The sequence below is a fragment of the Cynocephalus volans genome, chromosome X (genome assembly GCF_027409185.1).
Source record: "Cynocephalus volans isolate mCynVol1 chromosome X, mCynVol1.pri, whole genome shotgun sequence".
Lineage (NCBI taxonomy): Eukaryota > Metazoa > Chordata > Mammalia > Dermoptera > Cynocephalidae > Cynocephalus > Cynocephalus volans.
In genome coordinates, this window is record NC_084478.1 from 51600960 (window position 1) to 51623283 (window position 22324).

The window sequence follows — 22324 nt, forward strand, 5'->3', positions numbered from 1 at the left end:
CTTGCTGTTTTTTATTTACTTCAAAATGTTTTTTGGAAAATGTAGGCTTTTTTTTTTTTTTTAACATATTGAAAGATCTGTAATGTGCCTTTTCCCATGTCAGAAATCTATAAGATTAGTAAATTTTCTAATCTTTTTGCATTCGCAGAGATTAAATTTTGGTGGCGTTATATTTATCTCTCCAAACAAGCAAGACACTTTTATGAAAATGTAATTAAGGTATAGCTTAAAATGTATTGGGATATAAGAATAGAAAGAACCCCTCCATAAGTGTACATATAACTACTACCTTATTTATTTTAATGGGTTTTATAAGTATATTTTGAATGTTTATATGACATGCCTCTGTAAATCATGTAGAATAATTTTCTTTTTCTGAAGGACAGTGAAATAGGTTGGATGTGTTAAATGTCACACTATATTTAACTTAGGTGCATTTAGAACAAAATTACTATTAGTGTTTCCTTGGGATAAATTATGGCCAAATTTAACTTCTCGATATTGTTTTGTCATCTCTTTTTTTCATACAAGTAAAGGTTCTCTGGACTTATTAGGTCAATTAGATTTTTATTTATTTTTAGTTAGAGGGACAAAAGACTGACAGTCCAGAGACTGGATTTTGATTTGGTTGCTGCTGTCCAACAGCAGAATGCCTTGGGGTATCCATTTACAGTAATGAGTATAAGTAGTGCTATCATTATTGCTATATTTAAACACCCATGGTTGGCAGGAATGTGCTAAAGTCTGCATGTAACATAGTTAATTATGTCACTATCTCTGCCCAGGGCAAGTGCTACTGAAAGGACATACTCACATGATGAGGAAGATAGCAGATGCAGTGGTTTGGAGATAAGTGTTACTTCATTGCTGACTCACGAAAAAAGGTTTAGGATGTTGGCTATATTTTCTAAAGAGCATTTAGCAGTTTTCATCTGGTATATTAACTTCCCATGTGGGTTTTTTATTACATTTCTATGCTTATTATTATATCTCTTTTTAGTTTTCCTCACAGGAGAAAAAGCCAATTCAGTATTAAAACGCTACCCAAGATCTAATGGACTTTTTGAAGAAATAAGACAGGGCAACATTGAGCGTGAGTGCAAAGAAGAAGTCTGCACATTTGAAGAGGCAAGAGAAGCTTTTGAAAATAATGAAAAAACTGTAAGTATATTGGCAATTAAAAAAATTCATACAGATTTATCTCCATTTTTGATGTATATTTGAAATCTGCATTCCAGAATTCTGTGCATTGCTGTCAATTAAAAATTACTTTTGTAAAGAATTCTGAAAGTGGCATCTAACTAATAACATTCTGTGGATAGGAGAGCTACATTCACTTCCTTGTGTTTTGATCTGTCTTTGAGGGCTCATTTCTGTAGGACTCTGCTGAGCTAAGATTTATCACCTTGGCAAGGGGGAAGCATTTGTTTCACTTAAAGCTTTGTTCTGGAAAGTTATAGATAACATCATCACTCTGCCTAATCAAAGAGAAAGTATGGAGGAAGCTAATGAATGCTGACAGTGTTTTAAAACATTTCACTTCTCATACAAAAGACAAGACATATCCAGACTCACTCCCTCTCTTCTCCATTGAGAACATTCCTCTTCACCTCTCTTCACCTCTCTAGACTACAAGCTATTCAAGGAGAGTAGGGATGGGAAAGCACAGGTAGGGGTGTAATTCTACAGAACTACTCCACAGCTGGAAATTACATCACCAGAGGTAGCCATTGTATAAAGATCCAGTCCTGTGCACCACAAAAATAATACTAGAAGCTAAACAAGTAATGTCAGATGTGCTAGAGGGTCATCAAATATACTTCAAGAGCAGCGGATGCAGAAGAGTTTTAAAGAAAGGGGGTTTGAGCTTTTGTTAGGTAGAGAGGGGCTCAGAGTAAAAGGAAGAAGTTCAAGAAAGACTCTCAGAGAGGCATGATTGCTAGATTCCAGTGTGCATGGCAAAAGCAAAATCAGCTTATAAATTGATAAAGTGTGTTCTTCATTGTTATCAAATCTTATTTAAATCACATGGTTAAAAACAGAAAAGAAAACATCATCCACAATCCCATCATACAGTCACAAAGCACTGTTGGCCTTTTAATTTCTTCCAGCTTTTTTCTTCTGCATCCGCTGAATGACTTTTCACCCTACTTTATCATTCTCCTTTAAGGGAATGGTAAGTACTTGTTTAAAATTTATTGTTCTAAAAGTACTTTATACCAGTGAACAATATTCCTTTTTTTAAACCACTTTATTGAGGTATGATTAACATATAAAATGCTGTACATATTTAATGTATACATCTCTATGAGTTTGGGGATAAGTATACACCTGTGAAACCATCACTACTATCAAGGCCGTAAACATATCCATCACTGCCCAAAGTTTCTTCTCACCCCCTTTATTGTTATTGTTATTTTGGGCATGCATGGTAAGAGCACTTAACATGAAATCTACCCTCTTGGCAAAACTTAAGTACCCAATACGGTACTGTTATCTATAGGCATTATGCTGTATGGTAAATATCCAGAACTTATTTATCTCACATAGCTGAAACTTTATACTCTTTGAACATCACCTCCCCATGTCCCTATCTCCCCAGCCCCTGGTAACCACCATTCTCCTCTCTGCTTCTTTGAGTTTGACTTTTTTAGATTCCACGTTTAAGTGAGAATATGCAGTATTTGTCTTTCTGTGCCTGGCTTATTTCACTTAACAGGTTCATCCATGTTGTGTCTGACAGGATTTCCTTCTTTTTAAGGTTAAATAATATTCCATTGTATGTATATACCACATTTTTTTCATACATTCATCTGTTAATGGACATTTGGTTACTTTTGGTTAGGAATAATATTTAGAAACCAAGATCTGGGAGTTAGGGTGTGCTCATTGTTACTAGGGTATCATTATTTCTGGGCCTTTCAGCAACAGAGCTAGGGGGAAAAAATCATACACATATATACCCTACATGCTTGTAAATTTGTATATGTACATATACATATATGCAAAATAACAAATTCATCTTCCTGATCTCCATTTGCAATCCAACCCCTCAAGGCTCTTCCAGCCATTCTATAATTGTAGATGAAATGTAGATGTTCCTTGGAGATGTTTTTCCACAATGTGAACCCTGGCTCTCAATAAGATCAATATATTAGCTCATTTTCTCAGTCCCATAATACATACAGAATGGTTTCAGAATTGTAATATCCATACCATAATCTGTATCACCATATATTCATTCATTCATTCATCCATCCATCCATCCAGGAAATCACATCCAAATGGCCATGTATATCAGTAGTTCATTCCTTTTCATTACTGAGTAGTATTCTGTGATGTGGATGTACCATGGTTTGTTGAACCACCTGCTCATTGAGGGACATCTGTGGTGTTTCCAGTTTTGGGCTATTCAGATAAAGCTGCTATGAACATTGCATATAGGTTCTTATGTGGACATACATTTTCATTTTTTCTGTAGTAAATCCCTAAAAGTACAATTGTTGGGTTGCATGGTAAGTATATGTATAGTACTTTAAGACACTAACAAAACTAATTTGTCATTGTATAAATTACCATTTTACATTCCCACCAGCAGTGTCTGAGTGGTCCAGTTTCTCCATACACTTGTCAGCACTTGGTGTTGTCAGTATGTTTTATTTTAGCCATTCTGATAGATGTGTAGTAATATCTCTTTGTGGTTTCAATTTGCATTTCCTCAATGGCTAATGATGTTGACTGTCTTTTCATGTGCTTTTCCATTTTCCATTTTCCATTTATGTATCTTCTTAGGTGAAATCTCTCTTCATGTTATTTGTTTACTTTTTAATTGGATGTTTTGTTTTCCTTTACTATTGAGTTTTGAGAGTTCTTTATTGTTCTAAGTGTGGATCCATTGTCCGATATGTGATTTGTAAGCTATTGATTTTTATGTGTTAATTGTATATCCTACTACCTTGCCTCTTATTGCTTAAGTTAGTTTTATCATTGGTGCTAAAGTTGAACAATGTTTTTAGTGTCTACCTCTCTTGCCCTTACTCATCTCAGTGCTTCTATGTATCCTTTCCTGCTTGCAGAGACCAGATGTTCCATTTCAGCAATCTTTGAAGCTAGTAGAAGAAATGCCTTCCACTATGAGAGAACTGCTTGAGAAATTCTCTGTGCTTTCCAGCATCACCTTATCCTCTCTATAGAATCATTCCCATTAGCCCACACCTCTACAAAAATAAGGAACTCTCTTAATATCATAATCCTGTCCAGCAATGACCTCATGTCTTGGAAGTTTTCATTGCTCTGTCTATACTCACTCCCCTGGTGAGCTTTCCTATTCTTATGGCTTGAAATGCTAGTGACTCCCACATTTATATTTCCATCTTGGAGGGCTACCCTGAACTACAGATTTGTATGACTGTCTACTCAACATCTCCTCTTAGAATCAAATGTGGTTCTCAAACTAAATATAAACAAATTTATACCCCCCCCAAAAAAAAAACCTGTTCTTACCACAGTCTGTAATCTCAATAACTCTGTCCATCTGTTAGCTCATCCCCAAACCTTGTTGCCATTCCTGACTCTTCTCTCTTTTTCATATCCCACACCCCATTTTCCATAGTTGATTTTAACAATAAAAATATATTCAGAATCTAGAAAACCCTCAGCCTCTCTATTGTTATCACTCTACATCTAAGCCATCAACACTCTCTTGTCTCTATGATTTCTTGGCTCCCTCTGCATAGTTGATTCTGAAAACAGCAGTCTAGAGTGATCTTTTAAAGTCTTTTCTGTGTAGTAGCTGCCCATCTTCCTCAGTAAAAGCCAAAGTGCTCATAATCACCCACAAGTCATGGTACAATTGGTTTCCACCCCACATTTCCACTCACTCTGCAGTTACTGTATTTCTTTACCAAATCTCCTCTGACACTCCACCCCTTATTCACTTTGCTGTGGCTTTCTTGCGCGCGCACGCATACACACCCAGAGCATATGTCCTGCCTCATGGCTTTGGTATTTGCTCTTTCCTCTTCCGGATGGATATGTCTGAGCTCCCTAACCACTCAGGTCTTTGCTCAAGTTCACTTTCTCAATGAGCAAGTATCCTACCTTCATTTGCAATCTCTTGTCCCTTCTGTGAATTATTATTCTTCCCAGCACTTATCACCATCTGACATCTGTTTGTTGTATTTGTTAATTGCTGCTCTACCCCCAGGACTGTTAGCTCTATGACAGTACCATTTCTTCTCTGTTTTGTCCTTAGCTATGGTCCCTAAGTACATGTAATGCATAGGAAGAAGTGATTTCGAACTCATTCCCAAGTTGGCTGATAGATGTGGATTTAAATTTCTTTCTTTTTATTATGTTGGTATTGTTTGCTCCCTTCTTTAGTCTGTCATCAGTTTGCTTATTAAAACCATACCATCTACAGTAAGGTGTGCCAAAGGGCTTTTGGTCTAATAAGTGTAATAAAATTAGCATCCTCATCCCTGATCTATTTCAGAACAACTATTTCAGAATAGTGTTATATGTTAAGAAGGATCTAGCATTGCACAGCAATTTCATCTTAAGGTTGGCAGTGAGGAAAATGATTGGCTTTTGAAATGCTCTTTCTACTTTTAGACTACTTATTAACTATCTTTTTGCTAACTAAAATTATTACTCAGAACAGGTTTAGTCATACATATTTTCATCATCCCCAAATAGTCTGTGTGAATTTAGAAGTCTGCTTTCAGTAGAATGTTTATTTGTAATTCTTTACCTAATTTGGAGCACAAGTCTAATCATACAACGGGAGAAAATGTATTGTACTTCTTGTTCCTCATTTTCACCATGTAGAAATGGGTGAGATTTATTCAGATATTATCTGCTGAATTCCTACAATGTAACAGATGCAAGACAAACGATAATGAATAAGCTACTCCTCCCTCATACTATTTGAGATCAGGTAGAGACAGGAGACAAATACACAAAGGCTCATGTAAACATGTTGTATACCTTAAATATACATGATTTTTATTTGTCAATTATACCTCACTAAAGCAGAGGGGAAAACAGCAGTATTTATCTGAATGCCATGCCCAAATCCTCTGCTTTGAGAATCAGATGGACCAATTCGGTGTCTCAGCTCTGCCACCTACTGACTGTATTGCTTTGTGCAAACATTTTACCTTTATAGGCCTCAATTTCTGTATCTTTTAAAAGGGAGAAATTGTACCTGTAGCATTAGGTTTGAGGTTGTGCACTTAGCATAGTGCCTGGCACAGAGAAAAACTTCAATAAATATATTTTATTCTAGTTTATAGGTGCTGGACTATAGCCACTTTATTTAAGAATCATCATTTGATCTCTAACATTTTTTCTCTTCTCATCTCTATGGGACCATGAGGGTTCTCTGCATTTTAGAACTTTCAATCTTGAGCTAACATGAAGAAAATAGGAGTAATTCTTTAAAACAACTATTTCAGAACTTTTCTTCACAGATAATGTCTAGTTTATTTTTCTTGACTTTCCAAAATGGTTGTCCTCAAACTGTAAAGTGCATAAGAATAGTTTGGGTGCTTATCAAACCTGCATAATTCCACCCAGTACCCAGATCTGGGTTTCAGATACCATTCTACAACAAAAGAAACTAAGACTCTCAGTAGAAATGGCTGATTCTGGGGCTGGGGCATGGACAATACAAGATGAGCTGAAGCAAATTGTAGTACCAGAAAGTAAGGAAGTGCTAAAAAAAAAAAAAAAAAAAGCCCAAAGAATGGGATTATGTCAAAGGGACACAGGGGCCAAGTTCAAGGAGCTCTCAGTAGCTAAAGTTGAACAGCTGAACAATTTAAGCAACAAAATAAATAATGTAATATTGGATTATAATCCAAAGTATAAAATAAATACACATGAGTACATAATGATATGAATAAATGAATGAATGGGTGGGTGGGAAGAGAAAAATCTACAGAAAAATTCCAAATTATGTATGTAAATACTCTCTGCTTCAGGAGGTGGAGCTTATTAATTTTTTGCCTTCCTTGAGTGTGGCTTGAACATAAAGACCTGCTTTCAAAGAACAGTATATGGAATGGGAGGGTAGAGGCTGGAGTAACTTTATACTGGAGAAACCTGGCAATCACTACCTTGAATAAGTGGTCAAAGTTAGCATCATCAGTGATAAGTGGTATATATGATATGCTGAAAAGGGACTTCACTTCTGTAGTATTTTTCCCCAAAACCCATAACTCTAGGCTAATCATGAGAAAGTTACAGAGAAATCCAAATTGAGAGACATTCTACAAAATATCTGCTACTCCACAAAACTATCAAGGTGATAGAAAAAAAAAAAAGACTGAGAAACTGTCACAGACTAGGGTAGACTAAAGAGACATAATGATTAAATGACATGTAGGTGCATACTAATATGTAAAATGGGATAAACTAATAAAAGTTGTAATTCCCCTTGAGATTAAATTTTATATTAGTTTTTCATTAAAACTGTTCCATTCCACTTTGCTGCTTTCTATTTTAAATACTTAAACTCAGGACAAATTCTAGATGAAACAGAATTATCTACTAGAGATTTTAGTATCTCTTTAACTCACCATAAAAATATATTTTTTCCAATATATACCACTCTACTGCCTTCTTCACATTACCAACTTTGGTACTACTCACTTCCATTGTCTTAGGAATCCTGTGCTCATGGCAGTTTGATCATTGATTGCCCTACCGCCACCATCTCTGGGAAGAAAAGAAAGCAATTGCTTGAATTAATTTATTCTATGTCACTAATGAAGAGAGCAGACAATGTTGCTTACTGATCTAAAAACCATTTTATCCTCTCTTCCTTGCTGGGAGAACCCCAATTTTTTCAGAATAAAAATATACCCAGTTTCTAGGGGTTAATCATAATTAGTATAAATCAGTCATGGCAATATTACTCCCTTTTCATGTGTAGTGATGGCTTCGGTCTTAGTCCTGCTGTTGGTAATTTGTGTCTTCTTTTGTTCCTAGTAAGGCTGTCTAGAGATTTATTTTTAATTTTAAAAAACCCTGCTTTTAGTTTTATTTTTCTTTCTTTTTCTGTTTCACTCTATTCTATTCCTTGCTTTATCATTCCCTTCCTTCTGCTTAATTTGGGACTATATTGTTCTTCTTTTTCTAGTTCCTTAGAGTAAAAGGTTAGAGTTATGATTTGAGATCTTTCTTCTTTTCTACTATTGAATAATTTGAATATTTTAAAATTAAGATGCATATGGTCCAAAATGTGGTCTGTCTTGGTAAACATCCCATGTGCACTTGAGAAGAATTTGCTACCAAGGAATATATTTTAAAGTTTCTTCTCTTCTGTTCTTGACTATTTACTTTTTTTTTTCTCTTTCTCTTCCTGATTTTAACAAGTAATTTCTGGGTGCCTGCAGAGAGGAAGGTTGTGTGGCTTTTGAACCATGTGTATATACTGTCTACTCAGGAAATGATTTGCATTTATAGAAATTAAAAAATTGAATCATGGTAGTGGCTAAACACACAAAAAATACTCCCCCACTGCCTGCGTATATACACAAAAGGGTACCATTAGCAGACCAAAATTGTCAGGAATTCTTGGAAGATAGAAAAAGCTGATGCCATCATATTGCTTAATTCAGAGAACTTGAAACACTTGCAAAAGAAAACCAAACCACAGAGAAACTTCAACAACAAAGTTAACCCATTTACAATAATCACTAAAAATAACCCCAAAAAACACAGGAATCAATTTAACCAAGAATGTGAAAGATTGCTACAATGAGAACTACAAAACACTACTGAAAGAAATTAAAGAGAACACAAAAAGGTGGAAAGACATACCATAGTCTTGGAAGGGAAAAATTAATATCGTGAAAATGTCCATTCTACCCAAAGCAATCTACAGATTCAGTGTAATCCCCATCAAAATACAAATGACATTCTTCACAGAAATAGGAAAAAGCAATCCTAACATTCACATGGAACAACAAAAGACCGCAAATAGCCAAAGCAGTCCTAAGCAAAAGAAATAAAGGTGGAGGCATAACATTACCTGACATCAAATTATATTACAAAGCTATTGTAACCAAAACAGCATGGTACTGGCACAAAAACAGACACTCAGATCAATGGAACAGAATGGAAAACCTGGGAATCAATGCACATACTTAAAACCAACCAATCTTTGACAAAGGCAGCAAGACCATACATTGGGGGAAAGACTGCCTCTTAATTAATGGTGCTGGGAAAATTGGACATCCATATACAGAAAAATGAAACTGGAGCTGTACTTTTCACCATATACCAAAATCAACTCAAAATAAATTAAAGACCTAAATATAAGACCCAAAACCATAAAATTATTAAAGGAAAACATAGGGGAAACATTCCAGGAAGTAGGACTGGGGAAAGACATTATGAATAATAACCCCAAAGCACAAGCAACCAAAAAATATATATATTAAAAAATGGTATTATATCAAACTAAAAAACGCCTGCACAGGAAAGGAAACAATCAACAGAGTGGAAAGACAACCTACAGAATGTGAGAAAATATTTGCAAACTGTACATCCGACAAAGAATAATTTTCCAGAATATATAAAGAACTCAAACAACTATACAGTAAAAAAAAAAAAAAAAACAAATGATCCAATTAAAAAATAGGCAAAGGAGATGAATAGACATTTGTCAAAGGAAGACATACAAGTGGTTAATAGGTACATGAAAAAATGCTCAGTATCACTAATCACCAGAGAAATGCATATCAAAACCACATTGAGATATCATCTCACCCCCGTTAGACGGGCTATTAAAAAGACTGAGAATAACAAATGTTGGTGAGGATGCAGAGAAAGGGGGACTCTTCTACACTATTGGTGGGACTGTAAATTAGCCCAGCCATTATAGAAAACAGTATGGAGGTTTTTCAAACAACTACAGATAATACTACAATATGAGCCAGCAATCCCACTACTGGCCATATATCCAGAGGAATGGAAATCATCATGTTAAAGGGATACCTGCACTCCCATGTTCACTGCAGCTCTATTTACAAAAGCCAGGTGCCTCGTTAGCGCAGTAGGTAGCGCTTCAGTCTCATACAATAGCCAAAATATAGAACCAACCTAAGTGTCCGTTGATGGACAACTGGATAAAGAAAATGTGATATGTATACACAATGGAATACTACTCAGCCATTAAAAATAATTAAATTCTGCCCTTTGCAGCAACATGACTGTAAATTAGCCCAGCCATTATAGAAAACAGTATGGAGGTTTTTCAAACAACTACAGATAATACTACAATATGAGCCAGCAATCCCACTACTGGCCATATATCCAGAGGAATGGAAATCATCATGTTAAAGGGATACCTGCACTCCCATGTTCACTGCAGCTCTATTTACAAAAGCCAGGTGCCTCGTTAGCGCAGTAGGTAGCGCTTCAGTCTCATACAATAGCCAAAATATAGAACCAACCTAAGTGTCCGTTGATGGACAACTGGATAAAGAAAATGTGATATGTATACACAATGGAATACTACTCAGCCATTAAAAATAATTAAATTCTGCCCTTTGGAGCAACATGAATGAGTCTGGAGAAAATAATGTTAAGTGAAATAAACCAGACAAAGAAAGGAAATACCGCATGTTCTCACTCATAAGTGGGTGCTAAGAAAGAAGGAAACAAAGACAGAAGGAGAGAGAGACAGAAAGAGAGAAGGAAGAAAGGAAGGGAAGGAAGGAAGGAAGGAAAAAAGAAAAATACAAAAATATGTTGAACTTTCAGAAGGAGAGAGCAAACCTAAGGATACTAGAAATGGGGGAAGGGACGGAGGGGGTTTGGGAGTGATAGGTCAGGTAAAGGGCATAAAGAAAAAATACGATTTGTAATAATGAATGCTAATAAAAAAAATAAAAATTTAAAATTAAATATAATTGGGGAAAAAAAGTACAGTTAACCAAATTGAAGCACTGCAGAAGAATGCAGGGGAACTATGAGATTAAATAATTACTCTGAAAAATAGGTCTGTCTGCCCCTGCCCTGCTCTTCTGATCCTCCTTGCCACTGCTTACTGATGTATTTGTCACTTTTTAATCTCCCAAAAATACAGTCAAAAGATAATGAATTACTTGACCAGGCAAGACACCCAAATTAGAGCAAGGTTTGAGACAACTGTAGAACTGCACAGCAGACATGGAAGTGAATCAAAACAGAAGCACATATCAAGCTAGAAGGGAGAAACACTATATAGTCTTCCATTGTCAGAAATGACATGTTTTTTTTGGCAACTGGGGTGGTTCCTAACCCACCTTGCATCCTCCATCTCTTGTATCCCCAAAAGAGAAGACCACTCCCTAATTGACACACCTGTCTTCACATGCACAGGAGAGGCCTCTTAGTGAAGTGGACATCACACCCACAGATAAGACCCATACTAATTTCTGAGGCTAATCGATTGAGTCCTTTATTCCAATTATGAATGGATAGAGGTTTGCTGGATATTTGAAGAATTGAAGAGGAGACCATGAAAACAAATAGAACTAATTATGGAATGATTAAAAAGTATAATACAGAAATAAATAACTTCACCAAAAAGTTAAATTCATATTCTAAGAATTTTAAGATCATAGGCTTAGAAAATGAGAACAGGCTGCTATAGAAGAAAACATTTACATGACAAGAGAAAGTCTTTGGACACTAGAAATGCTATTGCAAAATTAAAAACTCAATAAAGGCCAGACATGCAGAGTCTGTAGCTGTAGATGGGATTAAGGGCTTGTGCCCCACCCCTGCCAACCCGGAACCTCGACCCCCCAGACTAACACTCCCCATCACCCTGACCGTGTGCCCCTCCAACCCCTATCCCCTTACCCCTGTCCCTGCCCCCCCCAAACGAACTGCACCACCCACTTCCTGTCACCTCTACTCCCCCCTGGATCCCCACCCGATCTGACACCTGTAGCCCCTATGACCCCTGACCCTGCTCCCAAGACCCTTGGCCTTCACCCCTGGCTTCTGACCCTCAACTTAATGACCGCATGAACCCCACCCCACTGCTTCCCCCATGTCACTGTCCACTTCTGGTTCCTTCACAGACCCCCTGCCCAACACCCGCCCTGGGAGCGACCTGAGGCAACCACAGCTGCCCGCTCTGCTTTCTGCACTCCCACGCCCCCTTCGCCATCCTGCTTGTCCTGTCAGTCATGCCCGCACCTGCCATGGCAACCATGCTGCACCTTCGAAGGTGCACCAGAACTACTACCTGGACTGAGAAGCCACCATCAACAGCCAGATCAACCTGGAGCTCTAGCCTCCTACATCTACCTGCCCATGACCTTCTACTTCAACTGCCCTCCCATTCACAGGAGAGGCCTGTTAGTGAAATGCATCACACCCACAGATGAGACCCATGCTAATTACCTAGGCTAATAGATCGAGTACTTTATTCCCAATCATGAATGGATTTGCCAGATATTAGAAGAAAGTCAAGAGGAGATCATGATGAACGAACAGAACTAATTCTGGAGGGGAAAAACAAATGCAAAAAACACAGACAACTTTACCAAAAATTTAAAATTCTTAATCTCAGAATTTTAAGGAAGACAATCGGCTTATAAAATGAGAACAGGCTGTTATAGAAGGAACAATTACAGGACAAGAGAAAGTCTTTGGACACTATAAACGCTATTGCACAATTAAAAAACAGTAGCCAGACCTTGCAGAGTCGCCCTGGTTGTAGATGGAACTCAGTGCTTGGGCCCCACCCCTACCGCCCCTGATTCCCTGACCTTCAACCCTCCTACCCCAAACCCTGTAATCCTGACTGCTCCCTGCAGCCCCGGACCTCTGACCTCTGGCCCCTGCCCTGTCTCCCTCCTCACCCCAAAGAACTGCACTGACAACTTCCTGTCACTTAGAATCCCCCCTGACCTGAGAACGCTTGGACTCCAACCCCCAAGACCCTTGACCCCCACCCCAATCTCTGCTTCTGACCCTCAACCGTGTGACCCCTGACCTCTGGTCTCCTTGAGTGCATGATCCCCACCCTTCCGGATCCACAATCCCCAACTAAAGGTCACCACTGTCCACTTCCGGTCCCATTCCAGACCTGTGCCCACACCAGCCATGGCTGCCATGGCCGGGCCCTCGCAGGTGCGCCAGAACTACCACCCGGACTGCGAGGCCGCCGTCAACAGCCAGATCAACCTGGAGCTCTACGCCTCCTACGTCTACCTGTCCATGGCCTTCTACTTCGACCGCGCCGACGTGGCCCTCCCGCACTTCGCCCGCTACTTCCTGCTCCAGTCGCACGAGAAGCGCGAGCACGCAGAGAAGCTCATGAGGCTGCAGAACCAGCACGGGGGCCGCATCTGCCTGCGCGACATCAAGAAGCCCGACCGCGACAACTGGGAGAGCGGCCTCAGGGCCATGGAGTCTGCCGTCCACCTGGAGAAGTGCGTCAACCTGAGGCTCCTGGACCTGCACCGCCTGGCCACCAACAAAGCCGAAGCACACCTCTGCGACTTCCTGGAGATCCACTGCCTGCAGGAGCAGGTCAAGGCCGTCAAGGAGCTGGGGGGCCACCTCACCATCCTGCGCAAGATGGGGGCCCCGGAGGTCGGCATGGCAGAGTACCTCTTTGACAAGCTCACCCTGGGCAGCGACAGTGACAAGGAGAACTGAGCTGACTGTCCCCACAGCCACGCGGTGTCTTCCTTGGGTCACCAGGCCGGGCATGCACGTTGCCCTTTCCAGAAGTTTGCTTAAGTTTTTCCTTCCAGTTTTGCCATTGTTCTCTATAAAGTTACTTGGTTTGCAAAGAAATAAAGGTGTCCAGTTGATTCGTGTGTGCAAAACTCTCACCTTTTAAGGATAAAGTCAAATCCCCATGCAGCTTTTAAAGGGTCTCTCTCCACCCACCCTCTGTCTCTGCGGAGGGAGAGGAAAAGTGTTCCATGGGCCCCTGTCAAACGCAACATTAGTTCTTCTCTTATACACAGTGTGGGCGGGTGGGCTGGTGTGCGTGGTAAAAGTATAAAACATGGTATCTCTTGGGAAGATGTGAGGGAATGAGATGGGGCAGGGATTATATAAAGAGATTTTCAACTTTACCTGAAAACTTTTGTTTTTTAAACTATGCAAATGTTAACATTAGTTGATTCTAGGTAGCAAGAAGGGGGCCCTGGAAGAAGGCATGGCAGAGGACCTCTCTGACAGGCTCACTCTGGGTGACATTGATAATGAGAACTGAGCCTTAGGTTGGCTTCTTGGAAGACATGGGAGTGATTTCCAGCATATTGCCCTTACAAAAGCTCCATTTTGGGTTTTTTCCTTCAACTGTACAATTTCTTCCAAAAAAGTAACATGATAAAAAACAAAAACTCAATAGAAAGGCTGAAAAATATAAAGTCAAGGCTGAAGGTCAAATTCGTGGCATTGACTATAAAGTAGAACAAATGCCCTTTGAATGTTAAGCCTATGACTCGGGGTGGGAGAGAGTTGAAGATGGAGACCAGTTAGGAATCACTGTAGCTGGTCCAGGTGAGAGACTGGTGTGCCTTGAACTGTGTTGGTGGCTGAGGAGATGAAAAGACATAGAGAAGTGCCAGACAGATTTTTGATAAATTGACAACATTTGCTCATGTATGGGAGGTGTGGAATGTGAGATGGGAAAATTAATCTAGATACTGGGGTTTGGACTTGAGCAGGTGAGTTGATTGATGGTGGTGCTATTATTAACCTAGGGACATTTTGCAGCGGGGACATCTGAGTTGGAGGGGTGGAGAAGGCATGTCATGTAAAATCTGAGATTCTTATTAGACATCTAGGTGGAAATGTTGATCAGGTAGCTGGAAAAATGAATGTCAGGTTTGGAATATACATATGGGAGACATCCTATAGATGGTACTAGAGTCATGTGACTGGATAAGCTCAGCTAAAAGGAAACATAGACAGAATATGGCACAGCCAGCCCTGAACCCAGGGCACCTAATGTTTACTGGATGGTTGAGGTGTTGAAACACCCAGAGAGCTGCTGGTCCTACCTTGACCATTGCCTTATTCCAGACTGTGGCCCCCAGTGTCCACTCCAGTATATTCCCCAAACATCCTATCCTGACATTAGTGTGGCTTCTGGTTTCTCCTTTCAAGATGTGGAGAAGAGTTATCATTTCATCTTGTCTCTTGGCTATCAGTAGAAAGAAATTATGTCCCAATAAAGAGATTTCTTATGTAAATGGTAATCATGTATGTATGCCTATGGTTTTTTTCTTCCTTTCAGAATTTTGATAATATAACCAAAATTGATAAATCATCTTTCATTTGGGCATATGAGTTCTCAAGCTTTGCTGCACGTTAGAATAATCACCTGCAGAGCTTTTTAAACTCTCTATGCCCAGGCCACATCCCAGACCAAATACATCAGCCTCTGAGGCAGGACCTAGGCATCCCACGCAGTGAAAACCAGTGCTAGCATCTTGCTGCTCAAAGTGTGGTCTGTGAACCAGCAGCATCAATCCCACCTGAGAGCTTGTTAGAAATGCAAAATCTCAAGCCCCACCCCAGACCTACAGTATCAAAAATCTACATTTTAACAATACCTTAGGTGATAAGTATGCACACTGAATTTCAAGAAGCGTTGGTTTAGCACCCAGGTTCTTAACTATGGCCGCAGTTTGGAATAATCTGGGATACTGAAAAATAATACTGATGTTTGAACTTAAACAACTTATTCATGCACAGCTTATTCATCCAGGCAACTTCTCATGCCTTCATGCACATATTGGACCAAACAGTAAAAACTTATTGTAACTTCAACAACAATTATTGAGTTGGCAGGTACCCAAAGAAACTTAGAAACCTCTCCTCTCCATTTATCTCTCTCTCTCTCTCTCTCTCTCTCTCTCTCTCTCTCTCTCTCTCTCTCTCTCACACACACACACACACACACACACACACACACATGAGCACACTTTTAATCATTCCATTTTATCAATGGTTTGGCAATCAATTTGTTTTATCAGAAACATGGGCTGAAAAAATATGGCCTAGAAGCTGAATTCAGCCCACCAACTGTTGTTGTAAATAAAGTTTAATTAGATTAGATGCATGGCTTTTTGTTTACATATTGCCTGTTCCTGGGTCCATGCTAGAATGGTAGAGTTAGCATGTAAGACAAAGACCTTATGTCCTATAGCATCGAAAATATTTACTATCTAGTTCTTAACAGAAAATGTTTGTCAACACCTGTTTTACAGTAACTTGTCACAGAACCTGAATTTACATAAAGCTACCAAATATTTTAAAAATTTCATTTGTCTTTATACCTCCAGTATGCTCATTGCAGTTTGATTATCAGTTTTCTTACCACAGACACCACCTGGCAGAAAGGAAAGCAATGAACTGTATTAATTTAATCCAGGTTGATAATGATTTAATATGGCATCTCCAGCTAAGAGAAGTATGGCAGACACTGTTGGTTTCTTATCCAACAGCCATTTCACTCCTTCCTTACTATGGCAATGTTGATTTTTTGAGGGAGTGACAGTATGCCCAGTTCCTGGTGATAAATCACAATTAGTCTAACATAGGTCATGGAAGTCATGTTCCTCTTTCAAGATGCTTGCTTTATTAGTCTGTCCTTCTGCTACAGGTGGCCATGTGACTGACTTCTGGCCTAACAAATACATGGAAATAACCTGGTCTTCTGAGAAAATTTTACTTTTCTGATAAAATAGAGCTTTGTGAAAAGAAAGTATTGTGCCCTCATGGTAATCATCCTTTTGGGGATGCTGGTTTGAGGATGTGATACCAGGAGCAGAGACAGCCACCTTGTAATCATGAAGAAAAGCCAAGAGAATTACAGGACACCAGTCATACTTTTGCCAGAGTCGTATACTCTGGCCTTGTCACCCAGGTTTCTTTTTTTTTTTTTTGGATTGGTAAGGGGATCACAACCCTCGGCACAGTGTTGTCTGCACCACGCTCAGCCAGTGAGTGCACCGGCCATCCCTATATAGGATCCGAACCCACAGCTTCGGTGCTACCAGCACCACACTCTCCCGAGCAAGCCACGGAGCCGGCCCACACCCAGGCTTTTTAATAAGTAAACACAATTGACATTATGGTTTAAGTACGCTGTGGATAATCTAACGTATATAGAATGATTACAGTGACAAGGTGGTTTTTAAATCTAATTCAAAATGAAACCCACCTTTTTTATCCATTTTTAAAATAATCAGTGTTGTAAGTGTATGCTATATGCTAGGTACCATTTCAGGTACCTTCCAGACATTGTGTTGTTAACAACAACTTTGTGAGCTGTGGATCATCCCAATTTTACAAATGAAGTTGAGAAAATGGGTTCAGTGTAGTGTCATTTTCTAAAACCACACAGCTAGTGAGTGATACAGCCTGAAGCATCTGGTTTCAAAACAAGTCTTTGCATCATTTCTGCTCTGCTGTCATTTCAATTCCATGCTCTATGTGATCTTTATTACATAAGTGACTTTATTTAAGCAAAAGATCTGTAGAATGGGTATCTTCCTTCCCTTTTTAAAAAAAATAATTGGCATTTAGGTTTGTAGGCAGTGTGTGCAGGTCTCTTCCAGGTGCTCAGACTCAGAGTTAATGCTCTCCCTGTTGCATCCAGCCCTCAATGGCCGACTTCACCCTCCGTGTTCACTAAACACACGGGTCCTAAATCTTCTCTGCATCTCAAACTGGCTGCTTCCTCATCCTGAATTTATAGCCAGAATGCCAGAAAGGGTTACTTCTACCTGTTGCCTTCCCTGAGAGAATGAATGAATTTGTTCTTAGTTTTGGAAGAAGTACTACATCCACAATTTTCAGGAATAAAACATAAAATGATTTATAATGATGCCTTCCTCCTGTCCCTATCCCTAGACTCCCAAGTGTCTTCGCTCAAACCCAAAAGGTAACCTTCCTATGGAGACTTCTATACATCTTTACATACATTTGTTTCATGTAGATATGTAGATATCAGCACACATGGATATATACCCTCTCCCCTTACTCAAATAGTAGCATAATCCAGCAACTTGCTTTTTCTCCTCCTTAACGATAGCAAAGAATGAATTTTAAAATAGTCAGTATTACATATTGGTCACTAATGGTATTTTAGGACTTGGGATTCCTTCTTTTGCCTCTTACACCAGGACACCAACCAAATGCCCCACCTTGATTGATTCCCTCCATGTGTCCCAAATCCAAACCTTAACAGTTTCCAAATAATTACATCTAAATTAACGAGGGTTTACTTTATGTAAGCTGTATGCCACCTGGCAAAAAAATAGTCCCCATAATTAATTTAAACAAGACTCAACCTTGGCATATTGAATGGACAATAGGTTATGTAAACGTAAGGGTCATTTATCCTTGCTAAGGGAACATCACGGAAGATTCTGAACAGATAGATTATACGGCGAGGGACCCTGAAGGGGTGGATTATTGGGAAAATAGAATAATTTAATCAGGCCCCCTCGCCTTGGGCCCGGTTGGGGGTGATGCGGCACATTCTTTGTAAGCAAATTGTGTGTGCATATGGGTGGAGCTAGTGCACCTGCATGGCACTGCCATTTGGCTGGTGTTTAGTGCCTCGGGCGTCCACTCCGCACAGCCATGCTATTGAACCTGTGGCTCCAAGGACCCTTTTCCCGATTACTTACCACATGGACCTGCGTGTGAAGGGTTTCTGACCCAGTCTGTGAACAGACTTGAGGGTTCTTTGAGCTCCGGACCCAGCCCTAGCTCAACAGTTGGCCCAGTCAGCAGGATTATGAGCAGATAAAAGAGCTCAACACTTGTCTACCCCCTAGTGGCAGTTTTCAAGATAACACCTTACTTTTTGTGTCAATTTATAAATGATCTCTTTTTCTATATTCTCAGAAGTTAGATATACCTACCTTATAGACAAAGAAATTAATATAAAAATATTAAGTGACTTGTATGATTTCCAGCCATTTTCCCTAGAAAATCTCTCTTAATATGGAATCTTAAAAATTTTGGACAGCCTCTTGCTTGATCTTCCTAGTTTTTCTACCTTCTGCTCCCAACAGGGTAGCTTTTGGAGTTAAAATTGGTGTTTAGTCCCTCATCTCTCCCGTCTTTCTTTCCCTTTTCTGTCATTCTTGTTCAAGGAAAGGGAGAAGCCGTGTTTGTGCTGTCCGAAAATGCTGCTGGGCCCTCCTCAGCAACACAAACTCACTGGGAAGTCATCCCATTCCCAGCTTTCCTAGTAGGTTCTGAGCTGATTCACCAAAGTTGGAAAACATGCTCAGCTCTGCCTTTCCCATTTATGAATAGAGTTCTTCAGGTCTTGAGCCACTTAAATTCTATTCATAAATGGCAGTGAGAAAATTCAAAACAGAAAAGCTCACATTTTATAAAAGGAGTATTACGCCATTTCTGTTGCTCATAACAGAATACCTGAAACTATGTAATTTATAAAGAAATGAAATTTATTTCTTACAGTTTTGGAGGCTGGAAAGTTCAGAGTCCAGGGAACACATCTAGTGAGGGTCTTCTTCTGGGTGGGAACTCCTTACAGGGTCCTGTGATGACCAGGGTGTCACATGGAGAGAATGCACTGAGCAAGAGAGCTTAATCTTCTCACTTGTTCTCCTTACGAAGCCATCAGAACCATGCCTATTAGTCCATGAATGGATCGATCCATTCACAAAGACATTGTCCTCACAATTTAATCATCTCAAAGGCCCTTTCAAATGCCATAATTGGATTTCCCACCGTGTTAGCACTATTATAATGGGGGTTAAGTTTCCAGTACATGAACTTTTGGGGGACACATTTAACCCATAACAAAAGAGAAACAAATATTATTTAATAGAATCTTGCACCTACTGAATTTTGTTCTACAACTCACCTACCATGATGAAACTCTACGGCTTGGGGCTCCTTCCTTTGAAATGGTTTTCCAGACCTCTCTGGCAGATTCAGATTCTATAATTTGTGTAATTTTAGCCTGATATAAGACTGTAAATTCTCTCTAATGACTCTTCTTCTTTAAACAAGTCTTTTACATTGTGCTTAAGATCGCTGTAAAAATATGATTTAGTTATTATAGAAGTTCTTGTGTAGGCACACAGAAATTTCTGCACCATAAGTATAATTGTTGACCACTAATTTCCATTCCCTCTAATGTACTGTTCTAAGTCTTGAAATCATTTGCTCTTTCTAAATATCATTTGTCTGTTTTCACTAAGATAAAGAACTACATAAATTGTTTACATAAACTGAATTTATTTGTTTGAGTGACAATTATATTAGTGTCAATTTTAAGTGAATTTTCATTTGGTCTTATTGCCTCAAGGACAAAATAAGTCTGTTTCCCAAAGAAATACGTCTGTCATTAACTTTTTATTTAGATAATTTTTACCTTCCAAATAACAAAAATCAGAAATGAAAAGAGAGACATTACAACTGATACCACAGAAATATGAAGAATCATTAGAGATAAACAATTGTACACCAACAGATATGAAAAGCTGTAGTAAATGGATAAATTTCTGGACACATACAAACTATCAAGATTGAACCAAGAAGAAATAGAGAACCTGACAGAACAATAAGAAGCCATGAGATTGAAGCAGTAATCATAAATCTTCCAACAAAGAAAAGCCCAGTAAGGGATGGTTTTACAGCTGAATTCTATCAAACCTTTAAAGAAGAATTAATACCACTTCGCTTCAACCTTTTCCAAAAAATTGAAACAGAAGCCATTCTCCCAAAGTCATACCATGAAGCCAGCATCACCCTGATATCAAAGCCAGACAGAGATACAACCAAAAAGAAAATTACAGGCCTATACCCTTGATGAACATAGATGCAAAAATCCTCAACAAAACACTAGTAATCAGATTACAGCAACACATCCAAAAAATTATACACCATGATCAAGTGAGATTCATGCCAGGGATGCAAGGTTGGTTCAACATACACAAGTCAATAAATGTGATACACCACATCAACAAAACTAAGGATGAAAACCATATTATTATCTCAATTGATGCAGAAAATGCATTTGACGAAATTCAACATTGCTTTATGTTTAAGACTCTCAGCAAATTAGGTATAGAAGGAAACTATCTGAATACAATATAAGCCATTTATGACAAACCAATTGCCAATACCATCCTGAACAGGAACAAGACAAGGATGCCCACTCTCACGACTCCTATTAAACATAGTATTGGCAGTAATAGCCAGAGCAATCAGGCAAGAGAAAGAAATAAGGGGCATCAAGATTGGAGAGGATGAGGTCAAACTGTCCTAGTTTGCTGACAACATGATCTTACATATAGAAAAACCTATAGACTCTACCAAAAAACTCTTAAAGCTTATTTTAAAATTCAGTAATGTTGCAGGATACAAAATCAACACCCAAAAATCAATAGCATTTTTATCCTCCAAAAACAACCTAGCAGAAAATGAAATCTAGAGAGCAAGCTCATTTACAATAGTCACCAAAGAAAAAAATGCCTAGGTATCAATTTAACCAAGGAGGTGGAAGATCTCTACAGTGAAAACTACAAAACACTACTGAAAGAAATAAAGAGGACACAAAAAAGTGGAAAGACATACTGTACTCTTGGACAGGAAGGATTAACATTGTAAAAATATCCATTCTACCCAAGGCAATCTACAGATTTTTTTTTAATTACTAGTCCAGGAGGACATGATTCTCATACTAGTAACTTTATTTTATTTATTTATTATGAATATTCATGAGATACAAAGCTGATTGTCCCCCCTCCTGTCCATGATGTGAGGGCCAGATTCATACTGGGGGCATATCCATTACCAGAAATTACTTTTGTACCCTTTGTCCCCTCCCAATTATCCCCCAAGATTTTTATTTTTTTTACTGTGAATTTGTTTGATCAGGCACAGAAAGAGAAATACCACATGTTCTCACTTATTGGTGGGAGCTAAAAATTAATATATAAATTCACACACACACACACACACACACACACACACACACACACACACACACACAAAACCGGGGGGAGGGAAGAAGATATAACAACCACAATTACTTGAAGTTGATATGACAAGCAAACAGAAAGGACATTGATGGGGGGAGGGGGGGAGGGAGAAGGGAGGGAGGTTTTGGTGATGGGGAGCAATAATCAGCCAAAATGTATATCGACAAAATAAAATTTAAAAAAAAAAAAAAAAGAATTTGTTTGAGTCCCTTGTGTATTCTTGATATTAATCCCTTGTCAGATACGTAGTTTACAAATACTTTCTCTCATTCCATACATTGTCTGTCCCCTCTGTTAATTGTTTCCTT

The 22324-nt window shown here is 38.9% G+C and overlaps 2 protein-coding genes across 2 annotated transcripts in view; both read left to right on the forward strand.

The window, feature by feature from the left end:
- PRRG1 (proline rich and Gla domain 1) overlaps positions 1-22324 on the forward strand; it is a 97319-nt gene that overhangs the window by 71260 nt on the left and 3735 nt on the right. The window contains exon 3 of the mRNA XM_063083319.1: positions 1001-1161. Coding sequence (XP_062939389.1) covers positions 1001-1161 — 161 coding nt within the window. The remainder of the gene's footprint in view (positions 1-1000; positions 1162-22324) is intronic.
- LOC134366837 (ferritin heavy chain-like) lies at positions 1109-13766 on the forward strand. Its single transcript, XM_063083320.1, has 2 exons — positions 1109-1161; positions 13098-13766. Exons 1-2 carry the CDS (start codon positions 1151-1153, stop codon positions 13672-13674), a joined length of 588 nt encoding a protein of 195 aa, XP_062939390.1. The 5' UTR covers positions 1109-1150; the 3' UTR covers positions 13675-13766.